Below are 17,105 nucleotides of genomic sequence, written 5' to 3' on the forward strand. Positions count from 1 at the left end.
TTGACTCCAGCCAAAGGTATATGGGAAGAGGCTGGTCTACAGGAGAATGTGGGGGCAGGGCATGCAGTGGCAGCAAAGTCTGTGCTGGTCCACTGCAGGAGGGGACCTGCAACTGCCCGGTAAAACTCCTACAGATGCCAGCCAGGTTGCAGGGGGTGGACCCGTGGAGGCTGGACATGCTGTTAGCAAGCTAGGTGGAAAGTGTTGGCACTGTGCTGTTTCCCATATATGTCCATGTGTCTAGGCTGGGGGTAGGAGAGGGAAATGGCACCTGCTAGCTCTTTTGCTCTTGGAGAAGTCTCCCAAAGATCCCTGCCCTTCTAGCACATGTTCTGAGATGAGTATACAAATCTCCCTCCTATATACCCCAGGTTTTTTTCAGACCACTGTTTCTATGCTGTATCTCCACAGGTATGTATGTTGTGTTATTTCTATAAGGGCAGGGACTCAGTTTGCCATGACCAACCCAGTTCTCCCAGAGCGGAGCCTACTGATTTTTAAAATTCCAGCCCTGATAATTGTAAGAACTTGAAATTTTTGACCCCTCTGGTTTTCACAACCAAATGTTATGGGGATTTGTCTTCACCATGCAGGAGTCCCATGCCTGAGGTGCCTGGTACAAAGGTCTGTTTCTCTCTCCTCTCTGCACCTGCAGTGTCCCTCCCTCCTGTAGACAGTCCTGCACATCTCTTTAGCTTCCAAACACATCTGCCCACTTCCTATGCTCTTCAATGTGGCCTCTTCTCTATGTTTAGCTGTGGAGAGGGTGTTCTGTCATTCTTCAAGTCATTTTCTGGGTTATTTACACCAAGGTAGGTGTTATCTACTTGTATCCATGAGACAAAGTGAACTTAGGGTCTTTCTACTTCACCATCTTTCCCAGAAGTGCAAACTACAACTCTATGGGGCTTCAATGACCATACCACAGAAATATTTATTATCACTCAGACTTCTTTATGTCCCATTAGCAAAAAGTCAACATTGACGTATGACCTACCTCTTTGGAGGGATAAAGGAAAGAGTTTAGTCTATTTACTAAAGGCAGAAAAGTAGTTTAAAAATGTCGGTGTAGTACTGGGTAAACTAATTATATAGAGAAATTAATGCCTTGAGGCTGTCATACTAGAAGAAAAATTACTTTCTCTACAAATTAAAGAATGTTGTTCTCCTGAAATAGTTATACATTTTCCATGTTGTGATACAAACAATGACTTTATTACCAGCTACAAACAGTTACCTAGATCCAATATGGCATCCTTTTACAGAAATTGTAGGAGGAGAATACTAGCAGTTATTGTTTTTCTACCCCATTTTGGGAACTGTGCTATATACTTCACATATACATATTTCCTAATTTAATCCACAGAACAACTCTGTAAGGTAGATATAGGTTGTTTATTTATTCCCATTTTACATATTAAAAACAACAACAAAAACTAGGAGCAACAAAGCTGTATACTGAAAAGAATGAAGAGGCTAAGATCAAATCCCAAGACTTCAGTCATACAGAACACACCCCTGCAATTGAGGTACATCAACCTTTCCATTCACAGCCACTGCTCCTAAAAGTTAATCTGCACTATTGTTGCTACTTTCCCACTTCTATTTATTTCTGCATTCCCATGTGTTTCTAGCAAAACATTTCAATAAAATTGTTCCAGTACTTCCAATGGCTTGATAATAGTGAAATCCAAAGGACACTTTTCACTCTATCAATTTAACTTTTCTGGCCTGATGACTTAACTTTTGAAACATTCCTCCCTTGAATAACTGACCATATATTCTTATTATTCTTAAATGTATCTTCCTCTCCACCTATACCTTTAGTTTTTATATCTCCTAGCGTTTTATTCTTGATCTTTGTGCTGGATTTGCCAACATGGTATTCCAAATAGTATTTTCTCTGGTTAAGAAGCTCATTTAATAGCCTCAATAAATGAATACAGGGATGAACACCTACTCACAGCATTCATTGGGCTTACAATGTAGTCTATCACTCTGAAGCAGTTGATCTGATAGTATAATGTAAAAGCCTTTTGAAGACGCTATAATGGTACCAGCAGCACTTTGTAGTGCTGGAGTCACACCCTCCAAAATGTGGAACATATTTTGAATTAATGGTGCTATTTCTCTATAGTCACTACAAAAAGGATCAAAAGATGGAAAAGGGAGTAGCTCCTCTCACTGTTATCCTTAATAATCTACTAGGAAAATTTTGTCATTCCTGAAACTTTGGGTTCTGCTAGTTTAGCAGTCTTAGACACAACAATAGTTCCATTGACCTGAAAGCTAAGCTCACCACCTGGCTTCTGGTGTTGTATACATTTGACAAATGTACAATCACGTGTAGCTGCCACTGTAGTATCACACAGAACAGTCTCATGCCCTTTTCCTCTATGCTGTATACCTTCTTCCTTCCCTCTCCTCTAACACATGATCCTTCTACTACTTCCATATGTTATACATTTGGAATCATATGAGTATGTAGCCTTTTCAGATCAGCTTCTTTCACCTAAGTAATATGCACATAAGGTTCCTCCATGTCTTTTCAATACTTGATAGCTAATATTTTGTTAGCAATGACTAATATTATATTGTCTGGATGCACCATCATTTATGTATTCATTCACCTTCTGAAGGACATTTTGGTTGCTTCTAAGTTTTGGCAATTTAAATAAAGCTGCTATAAACATCCATGTGCAGATTTTTATGTGGACATAAGTTTTCAACTCATCTGGGTGAATGTCAATGAGCACAACTCCTGAATTGTATGGTGGAGGATGTTTCATTTTTTTTATTTTTAATTTTACTCCATTATAGTTAACATGCAGTGTTATATTAGTTTCAGGTGCACAGTATAGCGATTCAACAATTCTACACATTACTCAGTGCTCATGATAAGTGTAGGGAATATTTCATTTTGTAAAAACTTGCCAGCATTTGGTGTTGTCACCATTTTGGATCTGGGACATTCTAATAGGTATGTAATGGTATCCTACGGTTTTAATTTGCAATTCTCTAATGACATATGATGTTAAAGATCTTTCCACATGCTTATTTGACACTCTATATCTTCTTTGGTGAAGTGTCTGTTTGGGTCTTTTGCCCAATTTTTAATCATATTGTTCATTTTCTTATTATTTACTTTATAAGAATTCTTTGTTTCCTTTAGATAATAGTCCTTTAGCAGATATGTCTTTTGCAAATATTTTCTCTCAGTCTGGCTTATTTTCTCATTCTCTTAAAATTTTGTCTTTTTTAATCCCTCTATTTCTCCCTTATTTCCTTCTTGTGTATTAAATATGTATTTTCTAGTATACCATTTTCATTCTTTGTCATTTTACTATATATTTTTTCACTATCTTTCCTATATGTTTTTTCTTAACATTTATTTATTTTTGAGAGACAGAAAGAGAGCAAAGCAGGGGAGGGGCAGAGAGAGAGGGAGACACAGAATCCAAAGCAGGCTGCAGGCTCTGAGCTGTCAGTACAGAGTCCAATGCAGGGCTTGAACCCACGAAGGATGAAATCATAACCTAAGCTGAAGTTGGACACTTAACCAACTAAGCCACCCAGGAGGTGCTCTTTCCTATGTTTGAAAGCTATTTTTTAGTGGTTACTCTAGGAATTACAGTTAACATCTTAATTTATACCAACCTAGTTTGAATTAATACCAACATAATTTCTTTTTTTTTTAATGTTTATTTTTTTTGAGAGAGAGAGAGATAGAGAATGAATGTAGGAGAGTCAGAGAGAGAGGGAGACACAGAATCCGAAGCAGGTTCCAGGCTCTGAGCTATAAGCCCAGAGCCAGACACAGGGCTCAAACTCACGAACTGTGAGATCATGACCTGAGCCCAAGTCAGACGCTTAACTGGCTAACCCACCCAGGTGCCCCTCCAACTTAACTTCAATAGTATACAAAAATGGTCAGCTATGTTACCTCCACCCTCCTTTGTGTTGTCACTGTCATACAAATAACATTTTTATGCATTGTATGTCTATCAACTCAGATTATTGCTTCATGCAGCTGGACAGGAGGGGAGAAACATGCCAAAATAATGTACTGCTATTGTCTTTATATTTACAAATACACCTACTACTAATGCTACTACTAATGCTCTGTATTTCTTCATATGCTCTTTATTCCACTGTCTAGTGTTTTCTTTTTTTTTTTTTCTCATTTTGCTATGGGTTTATTCCTGCTGTTATTTTTTTTTTTTTAATTTATGTCCAAGTTAGTTAGCATATAGGGCGACAGTGATTTCAGGAGTAGATTCCTTAATGCCCCTTACCCATTTAGCCCATCCCCCCTCCTACAACCCCTCTAGTGACCCTCTGTTTGCTCTCCATATTTAAGAGTCTCTTATGTTTTGTCCCCCTCCCTGTTTTTATATTATTTTTGCTTCCCTTCCCTTATGTTCATCTGTTCTGTGTCTTAAAGTCCTCATATGAGTGAAGTCATATGATACTTATCTTTCTCTGACTAATTTCGCTTCACATAATACCCTCTAGTTCCTATCCACATAGTTGCAAATGGCAAGATTTCATTCTTTTTGATTGCCGAGTAATACTCTATTGTATAGATATACCACATCTTCTATATCCATTCATCCATTGATGGACATTTGGGCTCTTTCCATACTTTGGCTATTGTTGATAGTGCTGCTATAAACATTGGGGTGCATGTGTCCCTTCGAAACAGCATACCTATATCCTTTGGATAAATACTTAGTAGTTCAACTGCTGGGTTGTAGGGTAGTTCTACTTTTAATTTTTTTAAATTTTTTAGTGTTATTTATTTTTGAAGGAGAGAGAGACAGAGTGTGAGTAGGGGAGGGGCAGAGAGAGTGAGGCACAGAATCTGAAGCAGGTTCCAGGCTCTAAGCTGTCAGCACAAAGCCTGACACAGGGCTCGAACATACGAACCGCAAGACCATGACCTGAGCTGAAGTCAGTTGCATAGTCAGCGGAGCCACCCAGGCGCCCCTCTATTTTTAATTTTTTGAGGAACCTCCATACTGTGTCCCAGAGTATGGGACCAGTTTGCATTCCCACCAGCAGTGCAAAAGAGATCCTCTCTCTCCACATCCTCACCAACATCTGTTGTTGCCTGAGTTGTTAATGTTAACCATTCTGACATGTGTGAGGTGGTATCTCATTGTGGTTTTGATTTGTATTTTCCTGATGATAAGTGAAGTTGAACATTTTTTCATGTCTTGGTTGGCATCTGGATGTCTTCTTTGGAGAAGTGTCTATTCATGTCTTTTGCCCATTTCTTCACTGGATTATTTTTTGGACTTTTTGGGTGTGGAGTTTGATACGTTCTTTATAGATTTTGGATACTAACCCTTTATCCGACATGTCATTTGCAAACATCTTATCCCATTCTGTCAGCTGCCTTTTAGTTTTGCTGATTTGTTTCCTTTGCTGTGCAGAAGCTTTTTATTTTTATGAGGTCCAATAGTTCATTTTTGCTTTTGTTTCCCTTGCCTCCAGAGATATGTTGAGTAAGAAATTGCTAGGGCCAAGATCAAAGAGGTTTTGCCTGCTTTCTCCTCAAGGATTTTGATGGCTTCCTGTCTTACATTGAGGTTTTTCATCCATTTTGAGTTTATTTTTGTGTATGGTGTAAGAAAGTGGTCCAGGTTCATTTTTCTGCATGTCACTTTCCAGTTTTCCCAGCACCACTTGCTGAAGAGACTGTCTTTATTCCATTGGATATTCTTTCCTGCTTTGTCAAAGATAGTTGGCTATATGTTTGTGGGTCCGTTTCTGGGTTCTCTATTCTGTTCCATTGATCTGAGTGTCTGTTTTTGTGCCAGTACCAAACTGTCTTGATGATTACAGCTTTATAATGCAGCTTGAAATCCAGGACTGTGATGCCTCCTGCTTTGGTCTTCTTTTTCAAGATTGCTTTGATTATTCAGGGTCTTTTCTGGTTCCATACAAATTTTAGAATTGTTTGCTCTAGCTCTGTGAAGAATGCTGGTGTTATTTTGATAGGGATTACATTGACTATGTAGATTGCTTTGGGTAGTATTGACATTTTAATAATATTTGTTCTTCCTACCTAGGAGCATGGAACATTTTTCCATTTGTTTTCTATTTGTTTCTTCTTCAATTTCTTTCATAAACTTTCTATAGTTTTCAGTGTATAGATATTTCACCTCTTTGGTTAGATTTATTCCTAGGCATTTTATGGGTTTTGGTGCAATTGTAAATGGGATCGATTCCTTGATTTCTCTTTCTGTTGCTTCATTGTTGGTGTATAGGAATGCAACCAATTTCTGTGCATTGATTTTATATCCTGAAATTTTGCTGAATGCATGAATCAGTTCTAGCAGTTTTTTGGTGGAATCTTTTGGGTTTTCCATTTGGGTATCATGTCATCTGCAAAGAGTGAACGTTTGACATCCTCCTGGCCAATTTGGATGCCTTTATATCTTTGTGTTGTCTGATGGCTGAGTCTAAGACTTCTAATACTTTGTTGAATAACAGTGGCGAGAGTAGACACCCCTGTCTTGTTCCTGACCTTAGGGGGAAAGCTCTCAGTTTTCCCCATTGAGGATGATATTAGTGTTGGGTCTTTCATATATGGCTTTTATGATCTCAAGGTATGATCCTTCTATCCCTACTTTCTCGAGGGTTTTTATCAAGAAAGGATGCTGTATTTTGTCAAATGCTTTCTCTGCATCTATTGAGAGGATCACATGATTCTTGTCCTTTCTTTTATTGATGTGATGAATCACATTGATTGTTTTGCGAATATTGAACCAGTCCTGCATCCCAGGTATAAATCCCACTTGGTCGTGGTGAATAATTTTTTTAATGTATTGTTGGATCCAGTTGGCTAATATCTTGAGGATTTTTGCATCCATGTTCATCAGGGAAATTGGTCTACAGTTCTCCTTTTTAGTGGGGTCTTTGTCTGGTTTTGGAATCAAGGTAATGCTGGCTTCATAGAAAGAGTTTCGAAGTTTTCCTTCCATTTTTATTTCTTGGAACAGCTTCAAGAAAATAGGTGTTAACTCTTCCTTAAATCTTTGGTAGAATTCCCCGGGGAAAGCCATCTGGCTCTGGGCTCTTGTTTTTTGGGAGATTTTTGATTACTAATCCAATTTCTTTACTGGTTATGGGTGTGTTCAAACTTTCTATTTCTTCCTGTTTCAGTTTTGGTAGTGTATATGTTTCTAGGAATTTGTCCATTTCTTCCAGATTGCCCATTTTACTGGTGCATAATTGCTCATAGTATTTTCTTATTATTGTTTTTATTTCTGCTGTGTTGGTTGTGATTTCTCCTGTTTCATTCTTGATTTTATTTATTTGGGTCCTTTCCTTTTTCTTTTTGATCAAACTGGCTAGGGGTTTATCAATTTTGTTAATTCTTTCAAAGAACCAGCTTCTGGTTTCATTGATCTGTTCTACTGGGTTTTTTTTGTTTGTTTGTTTTGTTTGTTTGTTTTGGCTTCAATAGCATTAATTTCTGCTCTAATCTTTATTATTTCCTGTCTTCTGCTGGTTTTGGGTTTTATTTGCTCATCTTTTCCCAGCTCTTTAAGGTGTAAGGTTAGGTTGTGTATCTGAGACCTTTCTTCCTTCTTTAGGAAGGCCTGGATTGCTATATATAGTGTTCTTTCATTTCACTATCTCTTTATAAAGGATTTCTTATAGGAGAGGTCTAGTGATAAATTCTCTCAATTTTTGTTTATCTGGGAATGTCTTCATTTCTCCTTCATTTTTATTTATTTATTTTTAATATTTATAGAGACAGAGTACGTACCCACATGCACACACATGTGCATGTGCTAGTCGGGGAGGGGCAGAGAGAGACAGAGAGAGAGAATTCCAAGCAGGCTCCATGCTGTCAGCACAGAGCCTGACATGGGGCTCGATCCCATGAACCATGAGATTATGACCTAAACTGAAATTAAGAGTCCGTTGCTCAACTGACTGAGCCACCCAGTGCCCCCTCCTTCATTTTTAAAGGGTAGTTTCACTGAATACAGAATTGTTCCTTAGCACTTTCTTTCATCACACTGCTTCAATAGTTTCTGAAACAAAATCAGCTGTTAAGCCTTACTGAGGAATGCTTGTACATGATGAATCTTCTCCCTTGATGTTTTCAATATACTTTTACTTCCAACAGTTTGACTATGATGTGTCTAAGTGTAAATCTCTTTGAGATATTCCTACTTGAAGTTTGTTGAACTTCTTCAATATGCATATAAATGTTTTTTCCTCAAGTTTGGGGAGTTATCAGCCATTATTTCTTCAAATATTCTCTCTGCCCCTTTTTCTCCTCTCCTTCTGAGGTCACTACGTTTATGCTGTTAGTGTTGCTGGGGTCCCACAGGTCTCTGAGGCTCTGTTCATTTTTCTCCTTCTTCTTCTTTTTTTTTTTTTTTTCTGTTCATCAGCCTGGATAATTTCAATTGACTTACCTAAAACTTTTACCGATTTTTTCTTCTGCCTGCTCATATTTGGTATTGAGACCCTCTAGTGAATTTTTCATTCCAGTTACTATACTTCTCAATGCCAGAATATATTTGGTTCTTTTCTATAATTTCTACCTAGTAATTGATATTTTTTATTTGGTTGTGACACTTTCCTTTAGTTCTTTAGATATAGCTTCCTTTAATTCTTTGAACACACTTAAGTAGATGATTGTCTTTGTCTAGTAAATTCAAAGCTTGGCCTACCTCAGTTTCTATTGACTGTTTTTCCCCTATGTATGGGCCATACTTTCTTGTTTCTTTGCATGTCTCACATTTTTTTGTTAAAAACTGGCTATTTTATATAATACAATATGGCAACTCTAGAAATCAGATTCTTCCCCTTTCTCAGAGTTTGTTGTTGACTTTTCCAAACTGATTCTGTAAAGTCTATATTCTTTGTCACAATTGATCATTATATTTTCTTCTTGGTTACCTTAGTGGTTAGCTAATGGCTGGACAGAGATTTTCTTAAGTGTCTGGAACTAATAAGTCTCCCAGTTTTTGCTGAAGCTGCGTGTGTGTGTGTGTGTGTGTGTGTGTGTGTGTGTGTGTGTGTATTGGGGCACTCAGCCAGGCAGTTTACAACTTCACCTTAGCCTCTACTTCCCAATTGCGCAGAGCCCCAAGGTTAGCCAGAGGTAAGAGCTTAAGATCTTGTTAGGTCTTTTCTGAGCATGAAGAAAGCCTTGAACATACATACAATCTTCATGTATATACTGGGTGTTCTAGATTCTTAGGGACATGTCAGATCTTTTCAAAGACCCTTAATAGACATCTCATTCCCCGGTTTTTTCTTTTAAGGTTTTTGGTTGGGTCTTTTGTCCCAATTATCAGCACCTCAGGCAGCTATGTTGTTAAGCCAATTGTTGTTAATTATTCTTAACAAGTGATTCTGGAGAAAATACTCTGCAAGTTCTGTGTCAGGTTACATAAAGACAAGCATTTTAAGAATGGTTTACCAGGGAACTGTCAGGTCAAATAATGACAATTCTCTAAGAATGGGGCTTTGAAAGAACTCCAATTACATTTTGACTCCTCCAGTGCTGGCCAGGCTGCTGGTTTCTACCATGATTGCAGGCTACTGCTTTCAAGACTACCATGGAGCTGGGGCAAAGGGGAGTGGTATTAGAGCAAGTCAAAATGCCATTAAAGCTTAGTGTTCTTATGGAGATGCAGCAGACTGTTTTTAAAAATGTTCCCCCAGATTGTTGCAAACCTTTGGTTAATTTCCAGAGTTCTGTAAAAACTTGATCTTGACAATTTTTTTTTTTAAGTAGGCTTCACACCCAGTGCGGAGCCCAATGTGGTGCTTGAACTCACAACCTTGAGATCAAGACCTGAGCTGAGATAGAGTTGGAGGCTTAACCAACTGAGCCACCCAAGCGCCCCAGTCTTGACAATTTTTGCAAGTGTTCTTAGTACTTTTATAAAGGAGAGTATTTGTCAGATATTGTTATTCTGTCACTCCCAGTAATATCACTCTCATTCCCCTCATTTTCAGATTACTTCGAAATATGGTGGATTGTTCAGAGCAATAATAACAATAGTATACTGTGGGGTTTACAAATATTTTGGAAGTGCTTGGAAATATGCTGTTGTAAAAGTCCCTTACATTATATGTAAAATGGCATAACATTATTTGAAGGTAGACTGTGGTTAAATTAAAGATGTATGTTGCACATTCTACAGCAACCACTAAGAAATAAGAAAAAGAAATAATTCAACAGAAAAGAGAAAATAAAATTCTAAAAAACACCCAATGAACAAAAAGCACAAAAAAGAGAAAAGAACCAAAAAACAAACCAGACAAAATAAATAACAAGGTGGCACCTTATACTGCAACTATCTATGTGTGCACATCTGCCTACCTATCTCTTACTCTCTGTTTACAAGTATCTATTCACTAGATAATAAGCTTACTAAATTTAAGTGGTAAAAATAAACCAGTTAATTGCTATAATGAATACACTGTTAATTCTAACTTCTCTATTTTGGAATTTGTAATAATTTATAAAATATTTAATATATAAGACAATATGAAAAAATACAAAGCTCAGCTATCTTCATAAAAACAAATCCCAGATTTTAGTACTAAATTATTTTATAAACTTTTTTGGTATAATTTCATTTTACAATTAAGGAAACTAAGATTCAAAGTGATTAATTGACTAATTGATAACTAATCAAAATAGTCACACGGCCAATCAGCAGTAAAGTCAAAGTAAAATTCTTATTTCATAACTTCTAGTCCAATTCTCCAGAGAAAAAAATTTCCATGTAACACCAACCACATATACAACTATATACAAATAATGTGCTCATTTCAAGTTATTCTTATCCATCCAGCATGTCTAGCAAGATCTCTATTTGGAACATTTTAATTTAAATTGTACACCTATTTGAAAATAATCAAACTTAAAAAATATATGTATGTTGGGGCACCTGGGTGGCTCAGTCAGTTAGATGCCTGACTTGGGCTCGGGTTGTGATCTCATGGTTCATGGGTTCGAGCCCCACATCAGGCTCTGCACTGACAGTGTGGAGCCTGCTTAGGATTCTCTCTCTCTGAGCCCTCCCCTGCTTGCACGCTCGCTCTCTCTCTCTCTCCAAATAAATAAACATTAAAAAAATATTTAAAAAAGTATATGTATATTGAATTTAGAGTTTCACCTAATTCAAATTTTCATCAGTTAAGATTATTAAAATGCACTATACTTAAAGGAAAATTTAAAATAACATGACTAAATAATCATTTAAAGCACTGGCTACCAGGTTCAGAGAATACAATCCTTCATTCAAATCAATGGCTAAACCATTCACAATTATATAAAAAATGATAACAAAAAAATTAGGAAATGTGTGTGTAGTATTACCTGTAGCTCCCAGTGGATGTCCCTTTGAAATCAATCCACCACTAGGATTTATGACCCACTTTCCTCCATAAGTATTATCTCCCCTATCAACCAGTTTTCCACCTTGCCCTAAAGGAAAAATAATATTCACAAAGGTTAAAAACAACATTGGTCCAAATGATACGTTTTTTTTTTAATTTCAGTATAGCCAAGATCTTCTTATAGTAAACATTTCTTAACAGTTCAAACTAATATCGAACTGATATAAGCACTTCTTTTTAAAAAAATTTTTTTAATGTTTATTTATTTTTGAGAGAGAAAGAGAGTATGGGGGAGGGGCAGAGAGAGAGGGAGACACAGAATCCAAAGCAATCTCCAGGCTCTGAGCTGTCAGCACAGAGCTGACACAGGGCTTGAACCCACAAACAGTGAGATCATGACCTGAGCCGAACTTGGATGCTTAACCAACTGAGCCACCCAGGCACCCTCTGATATAAGCACTTTTAAAAGCTACATAATAAATACTGAGTAATAAAGATTTATATTTTAAGAACATTTCATACATTAAACAGAGTTCCTATTTAGAATTTCTTAAGAGCTCTCTGGCTTCCAAAATTGCTACAAATATAACAGAGATTCAAAGACCCCGAAGAATGGAAGTGGATCCAATACTATAACTAAAATAATTGCATCAGCTTTAAAAATCCATAATTGTGCCCAATGTATTCATTTTTATTTTCAATTGCACTGTTATATGATCTATAAACATTCCCAGGAAGCCGAGGGGAGAGCATGGGACATGAAATGAAGGGATGAAATGAAGTAGATGAAAATACTGTTGAGCCATAAGCATAAGCTTAAAAGAAAATGAAAATTACATGCTTGGTGGCTTCAACATTTCTATCAACTCTCTGGTCATTCTTCCAGGTGGTTAAGGAGTAAATAAAAATCCATGTAGGCTATAAAATATTCTTCCAGCTGGTATTTCTGATAATGAAGTGGAACCTCCAAAGAAAGATGGTGGTTATGGTACTGTCAGAGATGGCTAATAGCTTTTATGTACTCCCTTTGTGTCAGGCCTTGTTCTAATTATTACATATATCTACATAATTTAATCCTCAACACTATGAAGTATGTGTTATCATTCCCATTTTACAGATGAGGCAACAGTCACATAGATGTTAAGTAACTAGCCAAGGCAACAGCAGGGGACTAATCTAGGATTAGTCATCAGGCAGCCTGGCTTCATAGCCCATGTTCTTAACCAATATATTTTATTGCCTTCAAAAACCAAAGAGTTTCTCTATTGGTAAAATGAAACACACTAATCACAAAATTTTTTATGACTCACACTTTTTTTTTTATGAGTTTATTTTTAAGTAATTTCTACACCCTGTGTAGGGCTCAAACTCACAATCCTGAGATCAAAAGTCACATGCTCCACTGACTGAGCCACCCAGAAACCCCTATGACTAACACTTCTAATTTCACTTTAAATCTAGGTTGTAGATTAAAAACCATCCACTGAGGCATTCTTTTATTTTTTGGTGTTTCTGACATAGAGCCTGAAACAAGGCTCTGGTCATAACAGGTATTCTACCTGCTATTACTGCTTTTAGAACTCCTAAATATTGTTACTATACCAAGTAATAGCAGACTGAATACAAACCAACCCCAAGAATGGAATAATTCACTGCATTTTCTTTTTTATAATATATACACCTATTAAGTATTAGAAGATTCCACTGGCAATATCTTGAGCCCATCAACTAAAAGTGATCCAGAGATGAAAGTACTAAAACAACCATTCTTATGGGCCACCGATAAGAAAATAAATAGAAAGCAATTATGTGCCAAAACTGCACTGGAAGCTAGGGGATACAGCAATAATGAAGCAAATATCCCCGTTCTAATGGAATTAACTTCACTGTCAGGAGAGGTGTAAGGAAGAGACAGACAATATGTAATGAAAGTAAGATATATAACAGAGTGGTGATAAGAACCATGGGGTGGGGTAAAGGCAGGAAAGGGGGTACAGTAAGTGTTGGGACCAAAAAGACAGGGTAAGGAGTTCACATTTTAAACCAAGTTATGGGAGAAGTCTTCCACTTTGACATTTGGTCAAAGACCTTAAGGGAATAAGGGAGCAAATCATATGGATATGTGGAACAAAGAAAGGCCCTGAGCTAGAAGTAAGTCTGGAGTGTTTGAGGAAAGAGCCCAATGCAGCTGCAGCAAAGTAAAAGAGTCGGAGATGTAGAAGTCAGAAAGATGTGAGAGGGGAATAAAAGGGACCGATCACATTTGGCTTTTACTCCTGAACGAGACGATCAGAGGAATGATATTGATCTGCTGTATGCTTTTAACAGAACCATGAAAGCTTCATTATAGAAAATAAACCATAAGGAGACAAGGCAGAAGAAGGGGTGCCAGTTATGAGACTACTGCAATAATGTAAGTGAGAAATAACGGTGGTCTGGACTAGGCTGGTAGTGATAAAAAGTGGTAAGATATGGTTGTATTCTGGATATATTTAGAAGGCAGAGTCCATAGCCACCAGGACTTAGAGATGGATTCCAAGGGGGCTATGAAAGAATGAGAGGAACTGGAGCAAAAGGAGAATGGGGAAGACTGAGGAAGGAGGAAGTCTGGGTCACAGCAGAAGCTCAATTTGGACTTGGATTTGAGATGCTAATGAGACATCCAAAAAACTCTTGAAAAATAGGCAGCTGGACATATAAGTCTAGAGATCAGGGAAGTGGTGTAAGCTAGGGATAGAATTTTGAAAGTCATCATCATATATCAAAATGTATATATATTTAAAACCTTGAGATTATGTTCCAGTTCTACTAAGGCAGCATAGCATATATATTCACTATAGCCTATGTCTCCCACTGTTTACAATATAAAACACTAGATAAAATACAAAAAACAACTACTTGAAGACTCTGAAAAGTCAACAAACGCAGGGGAATCATGGAGAGTTAAAACTTGGAGAAGCCACTATACAAGGGTAAATTCCAAGTTTTCTCTTTTTAGGCTCTCTCAACAGCTTTGTTCCAAGGGTGAGCACCATCCTGGAGCATTACTGGCAGCAGGGAAGCATAGGTTGCCAAAACTCTAACAGAAACTCCATTTTTCTAACCAGAGGAATGAGGAAAAGAAACCCATACAGGTCAGAGAGTAAAAGAGAAAGTTCACAGAGGAGAGAGGCAGAGAAGAGGATCCCTTATTTCTATGTATTAGAGGTATTAGGCATTTAGTGGGTATAAACCAGGAATGCTGCTAAACTTCCTGCAATACACAACCCCCAAGACCAAGAATAATCTAATTCATCAACAACATTGAGGTTAAGAAATCCTGCAACCACTAAAACAAAAACAAAAACCAAAAAAACTGGGGGTGTTAAATGGGTGGCAGATGAGCATTAAGGAAGGCACTTCTCGGGATGAGCACTGGGTGTCATATGTAAGAGATGAATCACTGGGTTCTACTCCTTTTTTTTTTTTTTTTAATTTTTTTAACGTTTTTATTATTTTTGAGACAGAGAGAGACAGAGCATGAACGGGGGAGGGTCACAGAGAGAGGGAGACACAGAATCCGAAACAGGCTCCAGGCTCCGAGCCGTCAGCCCAGAGCCCGACGCGGGGCTCGAACCCACGGACCGTGAGATCGTGACCTGAGCCGAAGTCGGACGCTCAACCGACTGAGCCACTTGGGCGCCCCACTGGGTTCTACTCCTAAAGCCAAGACTATACTGTATGTTAACTAACTTGAAAATACAATACAATACAATACAATACAATACAATACAATACAATACAATACAATTAAATTAAATTAAAAAACAAAGAAACTGACTAAAGAGATATGGCCAAAGTCCAATACACAAAATAAAATTCATACTAAATATATTCAAATAGAGGTGCCTGGGTGGCTTAGTTGGTTAAGTATCTGACTCTTGACTTTGGCTCAGGTCATGATCTCACAATTCATGGGATCAAGCCCTGCATCCAGCTCTGCACTGACAGTGTGGAGCCTGGTTGGGATTCTCTCTCTCCCTCTCTACCTCTCCCCCACTTATACGCATGAATTCTCTCTCTCTCTCTCTCTCTCTCTCTCTCTCTCTCTCTCTCTCTATCAGAAATAAATAGGATCACCTGGGTGGTTCAGGAAGTTAAGCCTCTGACTCTTGATTTCAGCTCAGGTCAATGTCCCACAGTTTGTGAGTTTGAGCCCCACGTCAGGCTCTGTACTGACAGTGTGGAGCCTACTTGGTATTCACTCTCTCCCTCTCTCTCTGCCCCTCCCCATGTGCTCTCTCTCTCTCTCAAAATAAATAAATAAACTTTTTTTAAAAACTATCTAAGAAATAAAAATATACATTTAAAACCAAAAAATAAAAACATAAAATAAAAATATTCAAATAATCCAAAAGAAAGCAGGAGAGGGAGAACAGAACAAAAAACAGAGAGCACAACAGGTAAGAGATAAAAATGGTCAAGTTAATGATCTTAATAATCTAAGTCACACTGTCCAACAGAAATATAATGCAAATCACATATGTACTTTAAAATTTTCTAACATATATTTTGTTTAATATACATTTTATTTAACCCAATATATCCAAACTATTTCATTTTAACATGTAAGCAGTAAAAAAATTAATACTTTACATTCTATTTTTCATATTAAGTTTTCAAAATCCAATGTGTACTTCACACAACACATCTCAATTTGGAACAGCCACATTTCAAGGATTCAATAATTACATATAGTTAATGGTTACTGTATTAGAGCAGATTTAAATACTCCAGTAAAAAGGTAGAAATTGACAAAAGCTAAAAAATGATACACTACTACCTACAAGAGATATACCTTATACAGATAAACAACATAAATAGATTAAAAGCTAATGAATAGAAAATATATATCATGCAAATAGTACGCATAAAAAGGCTGGAGCAACTATGTTAGTCAGACAAAAAGAGACTTCTAAACAAAGACTATAACCAGACATAAAGCAAGATATTCATAATGAAAAAAACAGAAGATATACAACTATAAATGTGCTTGTGCTTGCAAAATAAAGCAAAAATTGATAGAACTAGAAGGGAGAGAGACCATTCCACATTTTATGTAGGAGATCTTAACACCACTCTCAGCAAATGATAACAGCAAAACAAATAAATCATTAGAGACATAGATCTGAAAAATCCTATCAATCATCTCAATTTAATTGATATGTTTAGAACATTACATCTGATAACTGCAGAATCTGCATAATTTCCAAGTGCAATGATAGATAAATTCACCAATATATACCACATGTTGAGCCATAAAGTAAAAATCATAAATTTGAAAGGATCAAAATCAAAGTGTATTCTCTTACTATAGCACAATTAATTAGAAAGCAATTAACAGTAATATATCCAGGAAAATTCTAAATACCTAGATATTAAATTTTTTTAATGTTTATTTATTTATTTTGAGGGAGGGAGGGGCAGAGAGAGAGGGAGAGAGAATCCCAAGCAGGTTCCATGGTGTCAGCACAGAGCCCAACGTGGGGCTCAATCTCACGAAATGCGAGATCATGACCTGAGCCGAAATCAAGAGTTGGACACTTAACCAACTGAGCCACCCAGGTGTCCCTCTCCTATTATTCTTTTAATGTCTATAGGATCTATAGTGATAACTTCTTTTTTATTCCTTGTATTGGAGATTGGTGTTCTTCTTTTTTCTTGATCTATCTAGG

At 37.1% G+C, this 17,105-nt stretch overlaps 1 protein-coding gene across 1 annotated transcript in view; it reads right to left on the bottom strand.

Moving 5' to 3' along the window:
- Window positions 1–17,105, bottom strand: part of SCP2 (sterol carrier protein 2) — a 127,922-nt gene that overhangs the window by 55,888 nt on the left and 54,929 nt on the right. Inside the window, 1 exon segment of the mRNA XM_058717355.1 lies at window positions 11,372–11,479. Coding sequence (XP_058573338.1) covers window positions 11,372–11,479 — 108 coding nt within the window.

This window comes from Neofelis nebulosa, chromosome 2 (assembly GCF_028018385.1).
Source record: "Neofelis nebulosa isolate mNeoNeb1 chromosome 2, mNeoNeb1.pri, whole genome shotgun sequence".
Lineage (NCBI taxonomy): Eukaryota > Metazoa > Chordata > Mammalia > Carnivora > Felidae > Neofelis > Neofelis nebulosa.